Source organism: Pectinophora gossypiella, chromosome 3 (genome assembly GCF_024362695.1).
Source record: "Pectinophora gossypiella chromosome 3, ilPecGoss1.1, whole genome shotgun sequence".
In the NCBI taxonomy this organism is placed as follows: Eukaryota; Metazoa; Arthropoda; class Insecta; order Lepidoptera; family Gelechiidae; genus Pectinophora; species Pectinophora gossypiella.
Window position 1 is genome coordinate 16,790,824 of NC_065406.1, and position 25,721 is coordinate 16,816,544.

Genomic DNA, 25,721 nt, shown 5'->3' on the forward strand with positions numbered 1-25,721 from the left:
TGTGCGTTAATAAATGCACCATACATTTGTTTATTAAAGCCGTGACTTTTGATGTCAAAGTATTGTATTAATTTAGCTCCTAGACCTTTCAAAATGTTCTTATGGAGTATTTTGGATTTAGATTCTCGACTTGTACGATGTTAGTAATCATAAATACTCTCTATAAATTCCTTAGTTTCGAAAGTAAAAGTAAAAGTTCATATGGGCATAGGAATCTATTGTTTCAAATTATCTCCTAACTCGTGAAAACCACTTATGATGAGTAAAACCGCAGTACCACAAAGTTAAACTTTTAAACTATTTCATAATATGAAAACGGTCTAACCGCAAGTTAGTTAACATCTTCAAAACGTTCCTGCTATTACCGCTCGCTCTACTAACAACAATATTATCATAAAACTAAATGTGGATTGCATTTCTAGTTGCGGCGTCATGTTATGGGGCTATAAATGTGTATAGGATACTCAACCTATTTTCATAGTAAAACTCGGTTCACTTTCATAAAAACTTATTATTATCTAAATGCTCTTTACATTTTGGCACTTTGGTCTAGTTTATTAATACTATTATGGGAAATATTATACACGCACTTAATGCTGCTTAGTGCGCTAACAGACCAGCGAGGATGATGTCGAAAACATCGTCGACATAGGGCAATGCCATCATCGTTGGTCTGTGAGCGCCCTTACTTTAGACACTTGCACGAAAATATACTTTATAATTTATTTAATCTTTCTTAACTTCAACTTTTTTAACAGTTCCTGTACTAGCCTCAGTATCGTTTGAAGAGTTTGAATTCGAATGTTCTAGTTTACTTGAATCACTACTTTTATCACTGCTTCTTCTACTTTTCATACTTTTATTTAAAATAGCTGGTTTCATAGTCTTTTTTTGTCTAAGTTTAACTGCTTTTTCTGGAGGTCTATGTATACTTTCACTTCTATGTTGAAGTTTGTTTAAACCAAAATTTGGCTTTATTTGTGCAGTTTTTTCTAAGTCGCTGACATCTGGTAACTGTAAGTCAGATATGCAAATATAATCTTCTTTTCGCTTGGGCGCAATGTGACCTGGGTTAATTTTGACTGGGATAATTTCTAGTCTTTTTTCAAACATGGTTGCTGGACCTTTCGAATCTAAAACATCTTCCATATTTGTAGGAGATTCAACACCGCCAACCAATTCTTTAATTAGTTGATCTTCAGCAAATTCGTCGAGTAAATCATCTTCTAATTCTTCGTCGTCATCATCATCTTCCGAACAAAATGATGAAAAGGAAGTAATAGAACCAGAATGGAAATCATCAGGCAATCTCACCCTTGGTGCGTTTGAAGGTATTTCGGTTTGACTTGATGAAGGTTTGATGACAATTGTAGGTTCAGGTGTAGATGGAATGTCACTGGATGCAATTATTACCTTTGGATAATCACGTTCTTTTGATCCTCTTATTATAGTAGGTTCTGGTTTATCAAAACTCGGGCTTCTTTCGAATGATTTGTTGAATGATCTATTTGTCTCTGGATAAGGTGATAAAGTATTGATATTTTCATAATTCTTAGGAAAAATATCAGTTTCAGGAATTTTCTTTACGTTTGATGTATCGAAAGAGGATAGAGGCTTTGTATTTTTATACGCAAGTCGACGGTCTAAAGTTGTAGTCCTAGGCGGTGGCTGTGGTGGAACTTTAGAGCGTTCGGATTGACTTTCGACACTTCCTATACTTCTGAAAGTTTGTAAAGCCGTTGGTTGCAAAGACAGTCTCTTTTGAGCTTTTGGTAAATCTGGGAGTACTTTGGGAAAATTCCGTCTTTGAATAGTAAGTAGTGCTTCAGCTGCACTTAAAGGTTGAGTTTGTAAACTTTCATCACGTGATGTAACGTTTACTTCGTTTCTAAATGTCACTGGAGGTAAAATATCTACTATTTGAGTGGCGCATTCGAGTTTCTCTTTCAATTTGTCGTAGTTTATGTCAGTAACTGGATCTGACGAGGAATGCTTATGTGTTATTTTCAATGGCTTATCACGACCCAATGAAAGAGTAACAACATTAGTATAAGTTTTCTCTTCGGGTTTCTCCGGCTTGATTTCTATAATATCGCAGTCAATTTCAGTTTTAGACCTCCGCATTTTGTCTTCATTGGAATGTTTAGGTTCATTACAGTCGAAAGATCTTGATAGTTCAATGGGTTCTTGTTTTAGAATCGAGTTTGTTCGTGCAGCAGGGGTTGCGTCAATAGCGACGGATACCTTTTTGGACTTTACACTTTCAGTGCCCTTGCTTTTTAAAGAATCATTGGATTTTTGCGTATGCTTGGTGCTAATTGACAGTTTATTACTCGCAATAGACGAATGGGAACCAAGAGCTGACGTCGATGTAGTTTTTTCTGAAGTTTTTGTCTTGTTACTAGTTTTAGACTGTAAAGTCTTTGATTTTATATTATCATCGATTTTTAATGGATCTTTTTTAGACTTCTTTGGATCTGAAAGTAGCTCTTCAGATCGAGTAAACGGTTTGGTTACGCTTATCTGTTTATCAGTATTCAAATCCGAATTTGACTTTCTAAGTATATGCGGCGAGCATCTATGCATAACTTCATTAGCAATCCAATCCCTTACTTTCGTATGCGCATCTAATGTACTGGTAGATAAATGTCTTCGTAGCTGAAACCGTTCTCTAAATCCACCAGAATCGTCTGACTTTGGCGTTTTACAATGTTCCATATTTTTCTTACCCTTTTTGCTGTTATTGCGCATTTTATTAATACTTATAGACTTTATGACGCTACAGCTATTTTTGAACGTCTGCAAGGCACTTTTCTCGTCCTTAGCACTCTTTTGACCGATTACGTCTACTTCGCCTATTTCCGCTCTCGAGTGGTGAGTGCCTTCAAACGTGCGCTCTCTTAAGCGAAGCTTCCGCTTTTTGAAATACAATATAGCGCAAATCCCGACGTTCACAGCTAGGAACAAAATACCTAAAGAAATGATTAAAGTTATAGTCGCTCCTGAAGTTTTCATTGGCATGTTTGCTACAGGTTTTGGTCTGACTGTTGTTTGAGAATGTACAGGTTTTTCCATTAGCCCGGGAGGCAAAGGACGCGATGGTGTCTTTATGGCCTGTATCTCTCTGTATATCTTGTCAGTGTCTGGTCTGTATACGGGCGGGGGGTTCGGTATAACTCTTCCAAAATAACTGGATCCTGTACCTCCCCCTCCACCCCCGCCGCCTCCGCCGCCTCCGCCGCCCCCGCCGCCCCCTCCAGAGCTGAAGCGAGGAGGTGGATTTGCTACCTTCGGTGGCCACAGTTTACGTATTGTATCTGAAAATAACAAAAATACGATTGTTATTCAAATTCACAGGACCGGAATTATCGGCGTGATAGAACGCAGGCCTATAAATAATATGATTATATTGTACGCGGATATAAGCTGAATAGATAGACACTTAAATATATACAAATATTTCGGAGTCAAACATGAAAAGTAAAAAAAACACTAATCAATTTATTTTTAGAAGTACGTATATTTTTAAAATTCTTCCGAATAGTGATACAAATATACTTTATTGCAATAAAATAAAAAGAAATAATTACAAAAGAGAAAAAAGAATGAGATTGGAGTGATGTTTCGAAGATAGCCGTGGTTGAATACCAATCTGTTCTAAGAGTTTGTTTATCACCGCATACAACCAGGGCTATCTCCTAAACATCACTATTCGGAAAAAAAACAGTAAATATAATTTATTTTTCTTGTTTCATGCTTTTTAGCGGGAGATTTTTCCGTAGTCGGGTTTTTAAACTTTTTTTTCCTTATTTCTATATCTTGTGTACGTTGTCCCCAATAAAACTTAATATCTGATACGATTTATACTTTTCGTAGTAAATCAAATATTACAGAAAATGAAAGAAAAAGTATTTTCTGCATTACCTAATGGAGAATTTTAATTTAAACATTATATTTTGTAACATTTGATTTACCACAAAAATATATTAAAACAAATATAATCCACATTATAGCTTCAAATACGTGAGCAAATCACAACTGAGATTACTCATTACAATATGAGTGAGTACAAAAATAATGTTACGTAGTAAGATCTTTAATCAGACGAACTAATCTACTCCTAGTTTACTAGTGCGAAAAAATAATTGTTTGCAACTGATTTTCTCGAGCGCGCGAGATAATAATCTTAGAAACTACATATATTTTTCACGGAGATATTGGTATTTGTCCAGTTGCACAGAATTACGTATATATTTAGTATTTTCCGTGTTTTTTGTGATCCCCAGTTTGGTTAGGACATTACAAGCTGATCACCTGATTGTCCAAAAGTGTAAGATGATGCGTGCTTCGAAAGGCACGTTAAGCCGTTGGTCCTGGTTACTACTTACTGATGTAAGTAAGTAGTCGTTACATGAGCCATGTCAGGGGACTTTGGCGGCTCAATAATAACCCTGACACCAGAGTTGATGACGTTGGTAAATCACCTCACAGCCCGCACGATAGAAGAAGATTTAGTAAGAAGTTTCTTGAGTTATTTCAAAAAACACTGCACAATGGGTGATATCCAAATGTTTCACAATAAATAAACCAAAAGTCGACCTTATGCGATCTGTGACAGTGATCGTAATTCTATTTAAAATTGGAAGTTCAACCAGCGAGTACAAATCAAATAAATCTTTAACTTAAACAAAAGATTGACATGACGACAGCACAATATTATTGCAACATGCATGATGTACATTGGAATCAGCGCCATTATTGGTAGCGCGGGTCGCCGTTCGGAAAGTCGCTGTCAACGCTACAATTCGTTGCAATTATATTGTGCTGTCGTCATGTCAATCTTTTGTTTAAGTTAAAGATTTATTTGATTTGTACTCGCTGGAATAATTTTATTTTAATATGTACCTTTCATTGTCTTATCAGCCGAAAAGGCAAGAGACGGGCAACCGACGTGCATTAAATTTATGGAACACGCGTTATTTTAGCCATAAATGTGAAAATCCCTCCCAAAATTTTATATTGGCCAATAACCCGAAATAATTAAGTCGACAGCACATATCAAATGGGTTGCAAATAATCGCGATACGTATTTAAATCGGCCGGGTTATTCATTCATTCACTCATTAATTTTAAAATTAACAGTTCTCAATTATCCGTCCCTTTCCTTTTCCACAGATAACAAAATGACAGGTATAACTTAAAATAAAATTGCTGCAGCAATCGGTGCCATCGACTACAAGCCAATTGGGGTAGTCAGAGCTTTCTGATAGACGTGATAGGTGGTGAGCCATATCGCCGTCTATAATAGTCCAGCTAACTGTGTTATTGACTGTTTACTCTGGTGGGAAATATGCCCAAGTCTTTTCCTCTCGTGTGGGCAAGTCTTTTTGTGTCATGTGGGTTTTACCTATGTAGTTTCTCTCTTACCTGTGGGTTTATGGCTCGGTTTAGGTCTCTGCGTAGTAGGTATCGGTGTGTATTCGAACAACGGATCCACTACGTATCTCCTCATCTTATTAGGAAGGTATTCTATCCAGAAGTTGGTGTAATTAGATCTGTATAAGCTGCTTATATACGGCGGTATATCTGGGGAAGAGAAATATTTGAAATCAGTCATGTGCAAAAGACTAAAAGGCTTCGTAACAACAAGCTTAGCAATAAGCTTAGGTATCCGTTACCTAAGCTTATTAACACAAAATGTAGGTAAGTGATTTTGCTGGTATATTTCTTGGAAAAGTTTTGTCAATATTTAAGTGATTAAATACTACGTTCGAAACATAATATAATACACAATAAGTACTTTATTGTACAGAATGAACAAACAACACAGAAATAAAAATAAAATAAAAATACCTCTCGGTGATAGGACATAATTAAGAAAATAAGAATATACAGCATATATACAGAAATATACAGAATATTGCAGTTAGTGCAAAATACATTTTAATTACATAGATTGTAACTCCTGTAGACATCATCTAATTTTAAATTACACCTATCTTATATCAGCTGTTTCTTATCCGCCGAAAAGGAATATATACGTAGTATTTCTTCTGACTATTGCAATCGAACTCTAGATTTTGTATTAGTAACGGATTCTAAGCTTAAACATTTCTAGTTCTAAAATTCGCAAGCAAAAGAAGCTTTTAGAAAGCAGTTGTGACTTGCAATTGAACTTGCACACTTTTAGAAGAAGTTAAATTGAGACTTCGAAGTTGTACCATAGTAAAGTTAAACAGTAGGCTCACACTCTTTAAGCCTGAACGCACACATACAAAATAGCGCTACTTGAACAAAAACATGATTAATTACCATAATGGCAGAGAGCTTAAAAAATATTTCAACACGACGTATGAAAAATAAAGCATAAATTAACCATAATTAAAGCACATAACAACGGGTTCTTACCGCGTTTAAATGGGGATATGAGACTCCCATATATGGGATATGAGAGGGAGTATCATATCCCCATTTAAACGCGGTAAGAACCCGTTATTATGTGCTTTAATTATGATAATAACCGCGTAAACTTAAAACAATGTATAAATTAACCATCTACCTATACTTATTATAAATATTGTATCACCGACGAAATGTTTTTGTCTGATGGGTTTTTCTGTTTTGCCATAAGTGCTACCGTGCTTTCTGTAATTATTTCCATTTGGGTTTAAGGTGTAATGGTCTTCTACTATTGTGTGAGTAAAAAAAAGTTTATACATTCCAGTTCTCTACGGCAGACGGTTTGGTCCGCCATTTTTATCACGTGCAAAGCGATTCAGTGTTTGCGTAGTGCACACGAAGCGCTTATATGCAGTACACCTACTGTTCTCATTATACTATGGTATATGGGCAGTCGTACCAAGTTTCAAATAGGATTGATGTCCAACGTTGTACTCTGGCCACTCAACGTTATACTGATTCCACTGCTTCTTGTCGAGGGAGTAGTATTCGTTCACGCTTTGTGTGTTTGGGGTTCTGAAACGAGAGAGGTACTATTATTCTTAACAGTAATGACTGCTTCTTTTATTGTGTTTTTGGAAGGTTTCTTTAACGTCAAAATAGCGTAGTAAATATGTATAGCAATTATCTAGATCCGGTTCACCGTTTTGCCTGGTTCCGCCATCTTGACGTCAAGATGGCAGGACCAGAGTTTAACGTGTATATCTATTGAAAGAGAAAGGCACTAGATTATTTAGTCTAGGTACCAAATAGTACTATCTTACAAAACGCAATTTCAACATTAAGCAATTGGTCTCGCGATTATGACGTTAGTAATATTTCTCTTTTTGAAGCGAGAGTTGATCCGTGACCACAGCCCGGACAACTCCATACAAAAATCTTGTTCTTATCGTGTGCCGACTCTACCCGTGCGTGCGAGCGAGACGGACTGTTTTTAACGGTTTACGTGTCAAATAGGACTAAGGGTGGTATTAATAAACTAATCTCAGCTTCGAGACTGCTCTCAAGATAATGTCCATGTGACAGTTCTTATATAAAAACAGGGACTTGAGCATGATCTTGAGGGCAGTCTAAGCTAAGATTAGTTAATTAATACCACCCTAAGACCCACTTGTTGCACTTGTATTTACAACGTATTTTATTGATTATCTTTATCACGATCTGGAGGTCCGGGTTCGATTCCTTATGGGGACATTTTCGAAATCACTTTGTGAGACTGTCCTTTGTTTGGTAAGGACACTGATTGTCTGAAAAAAAAAGATGATTCCGTGCTTAGGGGGCCACGTAAGCCGGTAGTCCCGGCTATTAGACGTAAAAACACCTCGACCAACCCGCAGCGTGTAGGTATGGAGTATGCTACATACCCCGTCCGATTTGTTTGAGAAGAGGCCTGTGTTCAGCAATGGGACTTATGTAGGCTGTTTTTGTTCTGTTTTTATTTTTATTTTTATCATAATAATATTGCATGATAGATAATTATTGTAGCATATACTGAATACTTACCCCATCTTAACAAAATTAGTCCACAATCTCATCATAACCTCGGAGAGCAGTTTCTCTTTCTGGGTATAATGGACGTGAAAATGTGTGTTAGCGCCACCTAGCGGAATGCCTAAGACGTATGGAAGCTCTTCGCCGTGAACGCTTTTATTTAGCTGAAAAAAAAAAACAGATAATACTTTAGTCGTAAAAACACACATCCACCAACCCGCAGTGGAGCAGCGTGGTGGAGTATGCTCCATACCCCCTCCGGTTGATTGAGGGGAGGCCTGTGCCCAGCAGTGGGACGTATATAGGCTGTTTATGTTATGTACGTAATACTTTAGTATAATTATATCAGTTACTGCTGACAAACTTATAGTCTATTGTTTTGACCAAGATTAATTTTACTTATAACCAATATTTTGTCGACGAGTGCAAAGTGAATACGTCTTAAATCAAATCAATTTATTTGCGAGAACACACAAAATACAAAAAGGTGGTAAACGCTTATGTACGGTCACGAGCATTAATATGTACCAAAGTGTATACTTTGGTACCATGTCACATTAACTTTTTTGACAAAGTGAACTGTAATTCTCACTAAATGTCAAATATGTTAGTGCGACAGAGTCCTCAAGTGGGTACATTATATTGCTCATGACTGCATTTAAGACGCTGATAAACGTCAACGAGCCCGTGACAAGAACCAATCTGATCGATGGTTTTGGACAATTATACCTATACACTTGACTAGACTAAGTGTTCTACTTGGAGGTCAAAGCGGAAGTGGCAGCGGCCAACAAGGGCGAGGCGAAGAGATCTGTCACCTAGGACTCTGTTTCTAAAAACTGCGCAGACCTGGAAGAGCATAGTATCCAAGTACCATAGGTGAAACAAATAGAATAACGTTGTAAAATTGAGGGAGAATTGAACTATGGGAATTAACAGGAAAGTAGGTCCACCACTACGAAACTAGATGGTCCGATATCCTAAACTTTTATCATCGACGGAAAATACCTAATGCATATATTCCAGTCGGGATTAGCGACAAAGCTAAGTTGGCGTCGCACCGACTAAAGCCACTCGGTGTTCGTATCACTGCCATGCTTCCAGAGCCGCGGATACGCGCTCGAAAATTTTTGGTTAAGCAGGCACATTATGTTTCTTTGATGAAATGAAGCACATGGACAGAAAGAAAGATTATTCTTTGGAGATAAGAAATAAGTTGTCACATCGACTATCGACTCGCAAAGAAGAAGAGTTGTCACATCCAAAACTACAGGCAACGCGAACGATTCAAAACCAAAATCCTCTCGCAGATGAAACTGAATATTCACAAAACCCGATGAAAGAGTCCCGATTGTGACACAACGAAAAAAGTCCAAAAGGTTTGCAGTGAGAAATTTCGAATTTTTCAAGCTCTTTTTTAAAAGTTCTTTTCAACAGGTGTTGGACAATGAAACGATTCGGAAACGTAAAAAAGTTTGACTGCCCGGCTCTGAACACTTTGTCGACGTTAAACATCAAGCATGCATGTACTCAGGCGATATAATTCTTCCTGTTGTCTGTCATTAAGATACTTTTGTTCTACTAAGTATGAAAGATAGAAATCGAGTTTGTCATTACTTTGCCTTTTGTCTTCTCAAAAATCCATGTTTCTATACTAACAAGAATCTTTAACTATGCAGTTTATACTTTTGTGGCGCATACGATAAATAAGAGTAGTCATCAGACGTTTGTCAACGTGTCGTGGTAGCCCAATTGGAAGAACGCAGTGAGGTCGCAAGTTCAAATCCCAGGACCGGCCTAAGCCAATATTTTTCGAAATCATGCTTGGATCATAAACTGATTATCACGTTCTCAGCGGAGACGGAAAACATCCTGAAAAGACACACATTCCCGAGAAATGCGTTATGGATATATGTGATCTAACCTGTATTGGGCTGGATTTCTCTTGGAAAAATTAGAGCTTTCAAATCCTCAGGTTAGTTAAGCGGACCCTGTGAAAATGGGATAACAGTAGGGAGAGGATGATGAGACTTTTGTCAATGTAGACTACTGCGCTGCCATACGTTACGCAAATGATATGATCAATTACACCATAAGGCTTAAAAGGTTGATGCTCACCGGTGCATAATCGGTGTTTTCAGAATTATGACCAAACACGTAGAAGTAGGACTGTCTGTTGGCCTTGGACTGGTAATTGGCAAACTTGATCATTGGAGACAGGGTGTTGGCATCGCTGAAGAGGTTCAAGATGACGTCACGGTTGGCTTCCACCGACCAGCGTTGTGGATCCAACTTTGATGGAGCGTATCTGCAAATTATAGTAAATAATAAAAATAAGTAATAAATTATAATTAAATTAATGAAATTTTAATAAAAATAATAATAAAATTAAATAATTATTTATTATATTAATAGTAATAATTATGATGATTTTTGAAAGTGCCGTTAGACGTGATTTTTAATACTTAGTGATAAAGATAGTAATTTCGTTAATAATTATTTTTTTAGCAATCGAATCAGTTGTTTCCTATTCGTTTTTTAATTACTGGTTAAAATTATTATTTAGACTTCACGTTATTGTAGGCTTGTAAAATTGTAAAGTTTATTACCATAGTAACATTCAAAATCATCATCATTTTCCTAGCATAATCTCCTTTCTGCTAAGCTAAGCTGAATTTGACATACTATTAGACTTAAATATGAATTGAAGATTTGATGTATTTTTATAACATAATCTAGTAATTACATCACAACTTACTGCTTCAAAATTTCCCTCAAAGCCACATCTTCTGCACCACCGTACACAAGTTTCACGTATTTTGTTATGAACTCATCCCTTTGATTCTCCAGAACTCCATGATCCAGCTCTATCACACCGAAGTTATGATAACTTTCTAGTTCTGTCACTCCACTTAGTATTTGATATCTGTAACAAAAATAATTAACAGATTGATAGGGTAGTTTTCAACTAGTCAAATTAGTTACTATTCACTTAACGTCACAACACGAAATTACTATGGAATATGTATGAAAAAGCAACCTGTGACGTCTTAAAAAACCGTGACAAAAAGTCGCACTTATTATAACAATTGCTACGGTCGATAGGATGATTCTTTGTCTCCATAAGGTTCGCTGTTGACAACAACAGTGGCTGCAATTTATCTTTGATTACTTGTGGTTCAGCCAACGCCATTACTGGCTTTACGCCCACGATATTCGATTCAACTTCGTTTATTGCACAAGCATGTTTAATAGTAGGATTCTATAAACTTCATACGTTTTCATCCTAATTCGTTCCAGTGAATAACGCGTGAAATGGAAACAACCATACTTACAGTTAATTTCGCATTTATATTTTTTTGCCACAATGGATTTCTATAAACCTTTTCTTTAAAAGACGCAAGTAATTTTAAGTATTTAATTTTTAAGTATTTATTTATTGTATGTTAAATCAGTATCATAACAGATCGTGTGTTTTTCACTATCTAAATCGGTAACACTGACATGATTTCAAATATCGAAGATAAACAAACTCCAAGCGGGAGTTAAAACCAAAACAACATTCAAAGGCAAATCAACCCACTTGCCGAAGCGTTATCACTAACTTTTGTTTACAAGTAACCAATCGCCATAGAAGTTATTTAACAGGCCGCTAGTGACAGGCATAACTTGATATCGGATATGCAACATGTACCCAGAGGAACAATCTCTATTTTCTGTTCCCAAGAATGGCAGAACACGAGATATACGAGCTTTGAATTGTAAGCTCGTGAATCTAGTTTCTGTTTCGTGTGTGTATCATGAACTGTATCGAATGCCTTAAGTGATTCAACGATAGATTCATCGTGTAGGTATTCTGTTATTACGTAACTATTCTAGAAGAATTATTCTTATGACGTGAAAAGTTTTGAAAGGTAAAAAACTTACTTGCTTAAAAGATTCGGGAAGGATTCCATAGTCTTTGCTGGTTCGTTGGGTATGAATGATCCAGCTACTACTGGCCCGAGAGGAGTCTCGAATTCACGTGCCAAAATCTGGACCTTTTTGAGTTCTGATAATCTGAAAATGAAATTAATATATTATTTCTACAAATGGAAAACTTGTTTCACTAAAACTTCCCAGAATAAAATGTGTCAGTGCTGGGAAAAACGTTCACCGTACATTTGTCTTTTTATGATTTAGGTAATAATTATCTTATAATAGGCTAGACGTGAGTTTTAAATTTATTTTTTGCCATTCAAAATATCGTCCAGTATTTTAATTGTTACTATCTCTTTCACAGTTTCTCGACAGGACAAAAAACATTCTTTACGTACATTCATTATGATTACGTAAACTTACAACAGTGAGTTTATTAATTCCTTTAAACAGCTCACTCAGACAGTCCCAAAAACTCAGATTATAAATAGCTCCAATTGTTCTTTTTTCGATGCTAATAATTTTACTTACGGTTTATTCTGTAAGCAGGTCATCAAATTCTTCGATGTAGGGTTACATCCTAAACTCTGGGCCACTTGCAATGTATACTGAGTTGGGTCTTTCGTCATGGCCCAGTTGGACAAAGCCGACCCCGACATTAGTATGGCTCGGTGGAATAGACCTGTAATAAATAATAACATAATTATCAACAACGCAACATCTACAAAAGCAAAACAAGAGCGTGGCTCTTAAATTTATGATGCTGAATAAAAATTTGAGGTTTACTTGTTGAAGAAAAGGATATGAGAATGTAATTTTTCAAATGGTCTCCGAGGTTTTACTATAAGGCGACGTTTACTTATTAATTTACATACAAAGACATACATACATAAACTTACGCCTATTTACCACCAGATTAAGCAGAGGAGCTCGGTGACGCAGCGGTAAACGCGCTCGGTCTGCGATTGTTGAAGTTAAGCAACTTTCGCAAAGGCCGGTCATAAACAAAAACATAGGTGATCACAAAAAAAAAGATTTCATCTCGAGCTCCTCCGTGCTTCAGAAGGCACGTTAAGCCGTTGGTCCCGGCTGCATTAGCAGTCGTATATATAACCACCAATTCGCACTGTTTAAGGCCCGATCTCCCTATCCATCCATAGGGAAGGCCCGTGCCCCAGCAGTGGGGTTGTTAATGGACTGGTGATGTTGAAGCATAGCCTATGGAATTCCATTTGGTTCGATCTTGACACACTTCTCTTGCTTCATCGTTCATCAATAGTTCCTTTCACGCACGTCGGTTTAGAGTAGATCGTACTAAACCTTTTCTAAGGACATCTTAAATTTGGTAATGTATGTTCTTCTAGGTCTTCCTCCTCCAGCCCTATTACCAACCTTCGCTTATATCCTGCTTTCGTTTCGTAATTTTCTTCCGTAATTTTATCCTACATTCGCTTTACGTGTCCAAAACAACTTAACATTCGCTTCTCAATCTGTATAGGCTTGTACACCACATCTCTCTCTTATCACAATGTTTCTCACTCTATCACACGATTTAACACCGCATATAAGTATATACACATAAGGACGTACAATACATAATGCAGGGTGACCAGGCACAGGGCGCTGTATGGAGAGAACACTACGTATATAATTATTATAAATTATATTCTAGGTATAATAACTATAACATAAAATAAAAATCATCATCGTCATCATTGACCTTATACGTCTGTTTCAGACAATTTATGACATCATTGCCTCGAAAATAGAATAAAAATAAGACCTCAATATTGTTACAATAGCAAAATATTTTAGTTAATCCGCTTGTATTAAATGGTTTGAAGCAAAAGTTCGTAAAGGATTAAAATTTATCAGATATTCTGTTGTTCATAACAGATAATGCTTATGTAATATTGAAACAAATGTCTACAACCCACTCCATTATTTGCTGTCTCAAACTAAACCTGAAACCAATTTAGAGTTTAATTTACTATTAATACGACCGAGTAATAATATCATCTTACATGAACAAGCTGATTGGTTGGAAATTATGTGGTAAATTACATTGACGAGTATTGAACATCAAAGGAGACCTTTCCATACAATAAAAAATACATACCAAGATCTTCACACCTACTCCTTGTGATTCAATTTATATTCTTAATGTCAGCTCTACATTTTCTTTACTTTTGATGGCTTTGCTCTTAGCCCCAGACTTGCCCGAAGACATTGACGAGTCCTGAGATGGAGCGAGCTCGGTCAGAAGGTGTCTGTTCACTCTGGCCTTGAAAGCACCCGGGTTATATGCATTCGGAAATACAGCAGACGGCAGAGAATTCCACTTCCTAGCATTGCGCATAATGAAGGACGATGCGAAGCGCTTTGTGCGAAAAATTGGGATATATGGATGATAGATGGAACCCGGCCGTACGTCTGGAAGTCCGAAGCTAAAGGGGGGGACTTTAGGGCCGAATCTTAGCAAGACACCACGGAGGCGCCTTCATGGTTGCACCGGTCCGCGAAGGCCCGGGTTGCTGTATGTTGTGCCTTTAATAAAATTCATGCAGTTGATACTTGATGTTGTTGGTTGAGCAACCAACAAGACACCGGGTGAATACGAGTACAACTGCCTACATTTTGTGTCCTAGTGAGAAAAAACTCTTAGAGTGTGGGTTGTGAGGTGGAATACCAGCCTCATTAACCCTGGTGTCAGGGTTACTATTGAGCCGCCAAAGGCTCCTGACTTGGCTCATGTAACGACTACTTACTTACATCAGTAAGTAGTAACCGGGACCAACGGCTTAACGTGCCTTCCGAAGCACGGATCATCTTACTTTCGGACAATCAAGTGATCAGCCTGACTCTTAGAGTCAATAACAAGAATGTAATCTCAGTAATTATTGCATAATTATTTATGTCTAACATTGTATTATTGTTTAATATGTGAAAACATTAGTATGTCGAATAAATATTATTCTTTCTTTCTTTCTTTCTAACATAAGCATTGCTAGATACTATGAATTTGTCGATTGAGTAAGTAAGAATAGATAGTTGTTATAAAATTAATTTCAACACCCAATACCTTTTACGAAATTATTATTTTAATAAGAAGCTGATAATATTCTTTGATCTTCATGGTGAACATCTAATTGGTATGATAAAGTACATTTTGGTAAATAATTGAAGTAGGTACTTTAATAAATTGTTTCAATCTTAGCACTCCAAGGTCAATTGATCATCATTGTGCCTTAATAAGAAAGAAAGAAGAAAGAAAGAAAGAAAATATTTATTCGGCATACTTAACACTAATGGACTTCAATATTGTTAGCTTTATAGATGATGTCATAATTATTTTTAATTACTTATTTGTTGTATCAAAACGTCACCTCATTATGAACTATAAAACAAATAGGAAAGTAAATTGTGCAGAATAATTATGCTCAATAGTAAATATGCAACTCATTGCAAATAAATCATTACTAAATATAAATTAAGTTTAAATTGACCTCAAAATAGGAATACAGAGAAGATTAAACCAGTGTAAGCAAGTTGTGTGTCCAGGGGAGCTCCTATAGAGACGTATGCAAATAAATGTCTGGGATAAGGATATTAGCACGGGAGGATTTTCCTCTTTTTCCATGGTAAAACCAGAAACCAGTTTCATGTAAATAAGTCTTCGATTTCAATATTTATTTTTGGAACGCTCTTAAACGAATTCTATTTATAATTTCGATTCCGGTTTTTATCGTGATTCTATTAAAGGAATATTTTTTGGGAGCTAAAACTATCACCGTTATTCCATAATTTATCATAATAATAAACAAATACACATAAACTCACGCCTATTTCCCATCAGTGTAAACAGAGACTATGGAATTCTGTTTGCTTCGATCCTGACCCACTTCTCTTGCTTCCTCCACATTCATCAATCGCTTCATACACGCATGCCGATTGTCATGCATGCAGAGTATCTGGTGATTGTCATAATAGTTTGCAACATAATCTGGACAGAAGAGAAGATACTCTACCATTAGAAATAGGCGAGAGCATCAGAAAGTTGACGCAAGCGGCACCAGTGCCGTGCCCCATCAGCGTGACAGAATGAGGGTCCCCATTCAGGTCTTCAATGTTGTCCTTGATCCACTGCAGGGCAGCCAGCTGGTCGAGCAGACCGTTGTTGCCGTAGACATGCTCTGTCAGACTCGGTTTCATAAATCCTGGAGAAAAAAACATAGCATACAGCAACACAGCGTCATGCATATATCCGCTAAGGGGTAGAATCAGAATTAGAATCAGAAGCCATTTTTATTTCTAGTTATTTTTAGTATACGTATATGTACTAAAACTACTTACGTAAAGTAGTTTAGTAAAACTCATTTTCCACTGCATTTTTCGATCTGGAGGTCCGGGTTCGATTCCCGAAAGGGACATTGTCGAAATCACTTTGTGAGACTGTCCTTTGTTTGGTAAGGACTTTTCAGGCTTGAATCATCTGATTGTCCGCAAAAATAAGATGATTCCGTGCTTCGGAGGGCACGTTAAGCCGTTGGTCCCGGCTATTAGCCGTAAAAACACCTCCACCAACCCGCATTGGAGCAGCGTGGTGGAGTATGCTCCATACCCCCTCCGGTTGATTGAGGGGAGGCCTGTGCCCAGCAGTGGGACGTATATAGGCAGTTTATGTTATGTTAAAACTCATTTTACAGTGTGTCTATGGGTTACATTTTGTCCGCGGAGTGGGAACTTTTGAAACCTATCCTAGTCGTGTCCTCGTATTTTAAGTGTTTATAATATTATTTAGGATAACGATAAAGCAGTGAGGACTAGCCCCAGCGGCTAGCCGCTTGTTACTTAATGTGTGACTCTACAGTCAGAGGCCGGCGCTATCGATAGGGGGGCCAGTCGTTTGAAGAGTGGCTTTTTCCTCTCCTTTTTATTGATGTATTCAATGTCACCAACTCTGGTAGCGAATAGGAAGGAATTGTATTGTCGATATCGCGTGTACACTAGTCCTTATTCTCGTAGACCCTCGATTGACAAAGATTTGAGCCGCTAAACGGTAGAAAGAAGTGTAATAGTTTACACACTCTTCGCCAGATATGTTTAAGCCACATGTAATAAAGGTGAGTCTATTGCCATCAACCGGGCACAAATCCTGAAAACCACGTGATATCAATTATCTATCTTCTCTTCTTATCGTGTGGGTTGTGAGGTGGAATACCAACCTCATCAACCCTGGTGTCAGGGTTACTATTGAGCCGCCAAAGGCCCCTGACGTGGCTCATGTTACGACTACTTACTTACATCAGTAAGTAGTAACCGGGACCAACGGCTTAACGTGCCTTCCGAAGCACAGATCATCTTATTTTCGGACAATCCGGTGATCAGCCTGTAATGTCCTAATCAATACAATACAAATAGACTTTATTGCACCAAAATAAAAAGAAATAATTACAAAAAGTCTCTTAACTAAGTACATGGCAAATGGCGGCCTTATCGCTTAAAGCGATTTCTTCCAAACAACCATAAGGTGAGGAAAAAATGTAAAAAAAATATTTAAAGATTGCGGGTACAAATTATAAGTACAACTTACCAATAAATACATGCAAATGAATATATAACATACTTAAAAATATAATATATACCTAACCTATATACATAACCTAACATTATATACCTACTTATATAAATAGTACACACAAAATACCTAATAATAAGCAACTCAAGAGTTTAAAGTAATTTTTGTGATATTTCCCCACGGGGATTCGTACCCGGGACCTCCGGATCGTGAGCCTAACGCTCAACCACTGGACCACGGAGGCCGTTAAATTAGTGGTTTAGAGCCCAAGCTGGGATTTGAAGCGTTTTTTTTTTGCCACAAACGTTTTACCAACTGAGCTACCACGGCTTTTAAATATCTTCCAGGAAACCACTATCAGGAATCATCCGTAAATAAACTTATCCTATCAGCGCTGTCGGAACAAATACTAGCCTCGAGCTTAAACTCTCTTTATCGACAAGAAGTTAAGTCTCCCCCAAGTTCTGATACCGACACAATATTTCCCTACAAAATAAACTGCAATAGACAGTTTCATATAAAACAAAAGTTGAAAAGTTATAATACTTTAAAACTGCACGTTTCTCTTTCAATTTTCTGTTGAATTTCCTCCATGTTGCGAGGTTTCTAGAAAAAATCTGTGAGAGTAATAATTTTGAGTCCTGTTCAGATACAATAATTTACACATATTATATATCAATTAAAAAAGCTTTTATAAATGTTTAAGGGTTGCAGAAAATCATAATAAAATAAGGAATAATACTACGCATAGAACGGAAACTCTCCGCTCCCCACCAGCGGCTGAGCTAGGTTCACCTCACCCCCTTCGGTCTTAAATAAGTCTTCAATCGTATGGACGTCTGACGTCACGCACACAGATGCGCGTGTATGATAACGTTAATATGTAGTGTCTGTGTAAAACGAGATCTTTTGTATGAAGTGTCCGGGGTGTGACTACATCTGACCGCTCTCCAAATAGCCCGCGCCCCTTTATACTTCAGCGGCTTACGGACATTTCAGATTAAAAACCCAGAGGGCTTGTAGTCGGCGCCCGATGGTAATTAGTGCGGGGCGAAGGTTGCCGTTCTATGCGTAAGTAGTACCTTCGTAGTACCTATTATTATTCACTATTTTATGATTTGTTCTCACAGAAACTGCTTACCCAATATTCCCAATCTGAAGTTGACAGTGATGACCATAATGTTGCCATACGAAGCCAGGATCCTGCCGTCGTATGGATTCCCGGAGCTCCACTCGAAGGAGTCTCCGTGAACGAAAACCAGCACTGGAAACTTCTTGGACTTTTGTTCTGTGAAGAAAAATACAATACAAAAACTATTTCACTAAACTAAAACAAAGAAAAATAACAATCACAAATATGAGAAAAGAAGTAAAATAAGCGGCCTAATTGCTAAAAGCAATTTCTTCCAGGCAAGCTTAGAAACTGTAACTAAAATAATATTAGGAACGGTGCAATAACATAAATAAATAACAGTCCCAAATGTTAGGTAATTTGTAAGTAAAATATTCTGATAATGCTGATAAAATGTATATAAACAAAATCGCATATAAGCCGCATGTAGTATATTCACTTATTTAATTTGAACTTAGAACCATTTTATTTGAAATGTTACAACTAGCGCCATCTAGTCAAAACATATCGAATTACTTCAACGTACGGGGTGATACGAGAAACATTATCCTGAAGGATGTAAGTAACTCCTGAAGCAACCGTAAGAACCGTGAGGAGAATACGAGTTGGTTGAGTTGCTAATAAATTTACATAGATGGCGTTGTCATTATTTTACTTGATGGAATTCCGGAGGCCTGTGTTGGTCTATTACAGACTATACGGAGACTATTTCGTCAAGAATTATTTTGGTTTTTAATATCCTAAAAAAAAATCCTAATATTAAATACAGTTTTAATTTTCTGACGACTTGGAGCTGTTCTCAAGCCAATGAGGTGGATTTGTGACAAGAATTTCGTATTTGAGTATAAATGGATATATACGAAACTTTTAAAAAAGACAAATTGAAGCCCCAAACCATCACAAACCATTTGTCACCAATCAGCAAATGCCTACAAATAAAGCTCAAAATTACAGACCAGAAAATGCCAATAAAAAGTACTCGACGTGACGACAAATAATCGAGAAAAAAGGAAAAAATCCCTTCTGTGAATAACTGAGCGGAAATGAGAGGCGGCGTACTTCCCTTTCCAATCAACGCAGAGCTTTGATGCGTTCCGTTACGGGCTTTTGTTTAGTTTATTAACTGAGGATAATGGCTAGTTGATGCGCTCGGGTTTCTTTGGGTTATTGAGACACATTGTTTTACGGATTGGATTGGTTTATGTGGTTTTGGCCAATGGATCGTTAGGAGACCCATATTCCTAAGAAATGCGTTTCGGAGGTATGTAACCTCAGGTACTGTATAGGGCTGGTCCCTTCGCGGGTTGGAAGTTTAGACAGGTATTCGCTTCTGTGAAAAACGGGACCTGTCAAATTTTGCGGGCCCTGTAAAAACGGGCCAAAAAAAACTGGTGTTGGTTTTCAACTAAACTTTTTTCCATCAGCCCCATGCTTGAACCAGTAATTAGGCAATGTTTTTTGCTGGGTACAGAACCGGGACAATACCATCCAGAACCCTTGCAGTCAGTTTTATAGTCCCCTTCATTGTTTTTCGACTTTCTTTGTCTTTAAAACCATTGTTTTGAGAAAATTACGTAGGATTTTACTGAAATTTTCGCTATCTCGGTTATTTCAGACTTTATTTTGAAGACAATAGGTGCTGTGTCTCTTCATATCTCCACTGCATAAGTTGATATTTGAAGTCTTTTCTTGTCTTGTAGAAATGTTGCAAGATCTCAAAGGTACATTTTGTACGCTGAATTACGCTACTCTTTTGAATTTCAAAAGAATCGGACGGCACTGGGAACGTTTGTAGGAATGATCAGTATATTCTTAGTTTAGAAGTATTTCTATCTCATGTCAATGAATCCATTGTGAATTTTGTTATTCCCAAGTTTTTGCATTAAGTAGTTTTCATGTTTACCAATAAGCATTGTCAACATTCTCTACCGGACTACGAGAGCATAGAAATTGAGTATTACGATAGCTTAAAAATGCACAAAATATTTAAAATGAGAACTGACTATTTACAATAATCAACAAGAAATACTAAGAATTTATTAATATTTTATTTCTTGTCGCAAAAATAAAAAGAAATCGATGTGGTAAATGTGAAAAAAGCTAAATTGTTTAACGTTTTACACTGAATCTGCTATACGTACGCTATCTAGGTAACGGATAGGAAGTAGACGGGTATGCATTGATGTACTTATACAAATAACGTTGTATAATATACCGAATATCAGTCGAAAATCTTTAATACGTAATCATTATGTCAATGATAATAATGCTGGCCAATTAGCCCATCAAATTGGTCCACAAAAACCTTTCTGAGCATATTTCTAATCTTAACCATAAAAGCTGACTTTAACACATCAACTTTGAAACTTCAAACATGGTTATTTCTCCCTCACTTCCACTCCGACGGAAAATTTATAAATATATTTCGTCTTCACGTGAAGTAAAATGCTGCTAATTATCTATTCTAACCAATACAAGTTCTATGACATCGTTACAATAAAAAAAAAATCGCCGCTACTGCGTCATAAATAACTCTACTCAAAAGAAAACATAAAGAACTCAAATTCACATGTCAATTGACACTCCGACAAGTTCTTTATTTTTATCGTCATACATAAACCAGTGATGGCGCCAGGTACATTATCTGGGTTACTATTTATACACTCTTACTTCCGTCCCGCTAGTGTCGAAATTCCTGGTTTTATTAATAGAATTGGCTATTAACTCACAGTTTTAGAGTTTAAGAATGTATCATGTGTAGTTTAGATATTTTAGTTTATTCTGAATGGGGAAGACATTGTATCGAGATACAATAACGGAAAGAAAAGATTAGGAATAAAGTATGACTACAGAGTAGTTGTCTGGAAGAGATTGCTGCCTAGCAATAAGGCGCCTTATTTACTATTTTTATTTCTTATATTTCCATTCCTCTTTTTGTATTTATTATATTTCCTTTGTGTGCAACAAAGTATTTCTATGTTAGGTAGAAAGGTACCATTTTGGAATCTACATCATTTTGCAAAGTGTTATGGCTGAGGAGAAGAATTGACAAGAAACTGCAATAGCAACACGATATATTTTAAATCAATTTAGGTATACATTACAAGTTATTTATACCAGTAATCAACTTTTAGTCCCCAAGGGCTTTTAAAAGGGATATTATTTTATTTAACTCTGCAAACTTGCTTAACTCAGACGAACTTGTCCTTGAAAATTCAAATTTGCCTAATGGATTGTCATTAAAAAGTTGGATAAGCTATTTAGGTGCAGGAATGAGGCGTTAAAACTTTTCCTGGGCGCATTGGATCCGTCAAAAACTTAATCGCTGTTTAAGTGGTGAGTTGTGACCAGTCAAGTGTTCACTTTGGACACATTCCGGTCAATAAAAAAAGACTTTATCGTTGCCTGATTAATGACAATAATCTCGTCCCCAATAAAATGGGGAATCTCTTTGACCCCCCCCCCTCCCTTTGCGTTTTACATGCGCACACCAGGTTAGAGCTCATCAAGGCGGGTGTTTCACAGGTCTTCCAAGGTCAATCTACCGCCACTTCCATGTGCAGATATCAGCCTTCACATTATTTTGCCCAGTCAATCTCCACAGTTCAGAGTTTGTAATAATAGTTCGCAGTCAAAAAATATTTCACTTGTGTTTTTCTGCTTTGTTCCAAGCTGTCACTCCGGTAATATGCAAACTTCCGCAAAAATCCCAAAAGTTTTTACAAGGAAACGTTTTGTTCCCCGGGTTTTCCGTGTATTTAACTTCCATAAAGTTTCCAAACAGTTTACTTACCACCTTCCAAAAACAAATTAGCGTGTTCGTTTCACTATTTTTAGGCTTTTCAGTTCAGTAGAGCAGCGACGATTGATTGACACATATTTACTCTGTGGAAATTGGGTTGCAGGCGTCAGTTGGAGTTCTTTTCAAAATAAATCTCCATTTGAAATAGGTTCATATTCGTTTGAACACTTTTCAGGGTTTCATACATTTTGGTTATTTCTGGAAAATCTTTTAAACAAGCGACTGAAAAGCTCGATTCGTTGCAGTCGATTGTGGGAATATTTTTGAGCCAGACTAGTAAGTGATACATTCATACATAAACTCACGTTTATTTCCCACCGGGATAAGCAGAGATTATGTAATATATAATACATTATGAATCTAAAAAACCTGCTAAATACTTATAATGTATCTGGTTTGATAATGTAGTTAAGTTAAAAATGTGGTTGCCTTTTCTTAAAGTCCCTCATAAACGAACGTGTTACCGAATAAAATGAAAGCTGATTTCCATGTTCTTCAATAGTTGTGAACAAAACAACAATAAACAACTTAGTTCTGAATTCAAATTCTGATACGGTAAGGTATTAAGAAAAACAATAATTCCAGAGGGATATTATGAAAAAAACTCGGTAAAAAAGGTTTTTTACCGAGTTTTTTTTTTTCATCCTCTTTCTACTATTCCAAGGATGGAAAGGCCCTAACGCGCATTTGGTATGAGAACCGCTGTCGCCGGTCAACCTCGCTCTAAGTAACCGATAACTACGATAGCTCCACTGCTTCTCAAAAACAATGGCCATAATTTTATGTAAAATAGACTTCATTTTTTTTGTCACATTCATGATACAAAAAAGTAATTGGTTAAATAAAATAAAATACCGTGAAGATGTCGACTCAATTATTTGGTCTTCTTTTTATGCCTTATTTATAAATGTGCAGAGCAGATTTCAGCAAAATATAACCTACTTATAGTAACGTCTGTTCCACACACAATAAACTAACCAACGGCTTGTATAGGGTCCATTAGGGAGATACCATAAAATATACTTCTTCAATCCCCTTAACTAATGAAGAAATATTGTCTTCTCTAAAACAACGTGACTATATTTTACCTATTCATCGACGGTAGAACCGAAAAGACCCCCACAGCCTTATTGCAAAACGAAGACTAAACAAAGACAATCCTGAAAAAAGTAAAGAAAAAAGTCCTGCCTGCTAGTGTCGCGTCGATATAATTAATTCCATTAAATCCGAGGACTTCTTTCGTGGCGGGGACATTTTAAACCTGGTATTATCTTTGAGTAGCCTATTTTTTTAATCGTCCGAGGGGGGGGGGGGGGAGATGCTTTGTCCTGATTATTGGTGTAGTGTAAGGTAGATTCATAATAACTATTAATTCGCAAATAAGAGGGTATCACACATGTACTTCAGTTCGGAATAAACTGTCAGAGCATTCACTCGTGTCTTTGATTATCTGGTCCCTAAGAAGCTCTGACCCTCCGCCTTTAGTAGATTACAATTGGGACAATCCAGATTTTAGAATCACACGTCAAAAGGCAACGGAAGTAGTGGCGATGGGACAAATAATCATAATAAGGTGGTGTCTTGTATCTGATCTATTAGTCTGAAGTATTGACAGAATCTTCTAGTTATATGGAGTCTAGCGGTTGTATCGTCGATGTACTTGTTAATACAGGGCAGTAAAGGAAGTGGGTCGGTCACGTGTGAAAAGGGTGATAAAAATGAGCCCAAAATAGGTCAACGGTGTTGATGTATGCGGCTAATAAAAACCACAATTTCGCTGTAGCGATATTAAGTACTACCTTTTCTCCTACAACTTCAAATTAAACGATACCTTTATTCAGTACAGTAACTTACCTTTTATGCTGCCCTAAATGCCCTAACACTATCAAAGACCTTCACGAAGCCACTGACAATGCCGTAAGCGTGGCCATTACTGATCAGCAAAAAAATAATATGGATCGCCATCGACTCGCAAAGAAAAAGAAAAAGTACAGTAATAATATCCTGAATCGTTACATTTTTACATAACGAACGTCTCGTCCGCCTAAAAAACTACTGCAGCTTCTCACAACCTTTATAGCCGGCGAATAGACGCCGGAAGAAAAACCTCGGCATAGGGAGGGCCCTATGCCGACGTCTAGGGAGACGTTCTTTAAAAAAAACTTTACATAAAATTGGCTGCCTGATATCAGTTCCGAGACAGCAAATCCCTGCATTCATATCTTTTGAATAATCACTAACCTTATAATAAGCCGCCAAAGGCCCCTGACTCATGTAACGACTTCATACTTACATCAGTAAGTAGTAACCGGGACCAACGGCTTAACGTGCCTTCGGAGGCACGGATCTTCTTACTCTCGGTCAATCAGGTGATCAGCCCGTAATGTCTTTACCAAACTAGGGATTATAAAGTAATTTGTGTGATATGTCCCACCGGTATTCTAACTCGGGACCTCCGGATCGCGAACCCAACGCTCAACCACTGGACCGCGGGGGCCGTTACTGTGACGTCATAGAAAAACGTGATAAAATGTCGACTTAAAATTACGTTTTTCTTGGCTAAAATTCATTAATAAGTTAAAAAGAAAATGTTTTTCGTTAGTTTTAGACCTGTCTTTAATAAGTAATCAGAATTTCATAATTAATTTTGAACCTAGTATTCGACCTAGATACAAAAACTTAAATTTACTAAGTATGATTTATACTTACCTTATAGTTTCTGTTTACTCTCAGCCTAAAAATATCTAATATTAAGGCACGTTAAGCCGTTGGTCCCGGCTGCATTAGCAGTCGTTAATAACCACCAATCCGCACTGGGCCCGCGTGGTGGTTTAAGGCCCGATCTCCCTATCCATCCATAGGGAAGGCCCGTGCCCCAGCAGTGGGGACGTTAATGGGTTGATGATGATGATGATGATTTATAATGAAGATATTTTGGGCTATCAGGTATTTTAATAAGGACACTTTTAAAGAAAAGTGAGTGAACATTATCTGGAAATCATTTATCTCCATTAGCCACATTGTGATTATCAAGGTCAGGAAAGATTTTTAATTCTACTATCGTGTGGGTTGTGAGGTGGATTACCAACCCAATCAACCCTGGTCAGGGTTACTATTGAGCCGCCAAAGGCCCCTGACATGGCTCATGTAACGACTACTAACTTACATCAGTAAGTAGTAACCGGGACCAACGGCTTAAGTTGCCTTCCGAAGCATGGATCATCTTTCTTTCGGACAATCAGGTGATCAACTTTTGTGATATGTCCCCATCGGGAATCGCACCTGTTAATCATTGGACCACGGAGGTCGTTTTTTAATTTATTTTATGGGTAACAGCAAGA

The 25,721-nt window shown here is 37.1% G+C and overlaps 1 protein-coding gene across 1 annotated transcript in view; it reads right to left on the reverse strand.

Annotated features, from left to right (window-relative positions):
- Positions 1 to 491: 491 nt before the first annotated feature.
- LOC126382175 (uncharacterized) overlaps positions 492 to 25,721 on the reverse strand; it is a 31,333-nt gene continuing 6,103 nt past the window's right edge. Inside the window, exons 3-13 of the mRNA XM_050031962.1 lie at positions 18,588 to 18,734; positions 15,897 to 16,085; positions 12,400 to 12,550; positions 11,878 to 12,009; positions 10,709 to 10,876; positions 10,069 to 10,258; positions 7,963 to 8,114; positions 6,860 to 6,975; positions 5,428 to 5,586; positions 3,264 to 3,317; positions 492 to 3,197 (exon numbers count right to left, since the gene is read on the reverse strand). Of these exons, the coding sequence (XP_049887919.1) occupies positions 727 to 3,197; positions 3,264 to 3,317; positions 5,428 to 5,586; positions 6,860 to 6,975; positions 7,963 to 8,114; positions 10,069 to 10,258; positions 10,709 to 10,876; positions 11,878 to 12,009; positions 12,400 to 12,550; positions 15,897 to 16,085; positions 18,588 to 18,734 (3,929 nt within the window). The 3' untranslated portion in view covers positions 492 to 726. The remainder of the gene's footprint in view (positions 3,198 to 3,263; positions 3,318 to 5,427; positions 5,587 to 6,859; positions 6,976 to 7,962; positions 8,115 to 10,068; positions 10,259 to 10,708; positions 10,877 to 11,877; positions 12,010 to 12,399; positions 12,551 to 15,896; positions 16,086 to 18,587; positions 18,735 to 25,721) is intronic.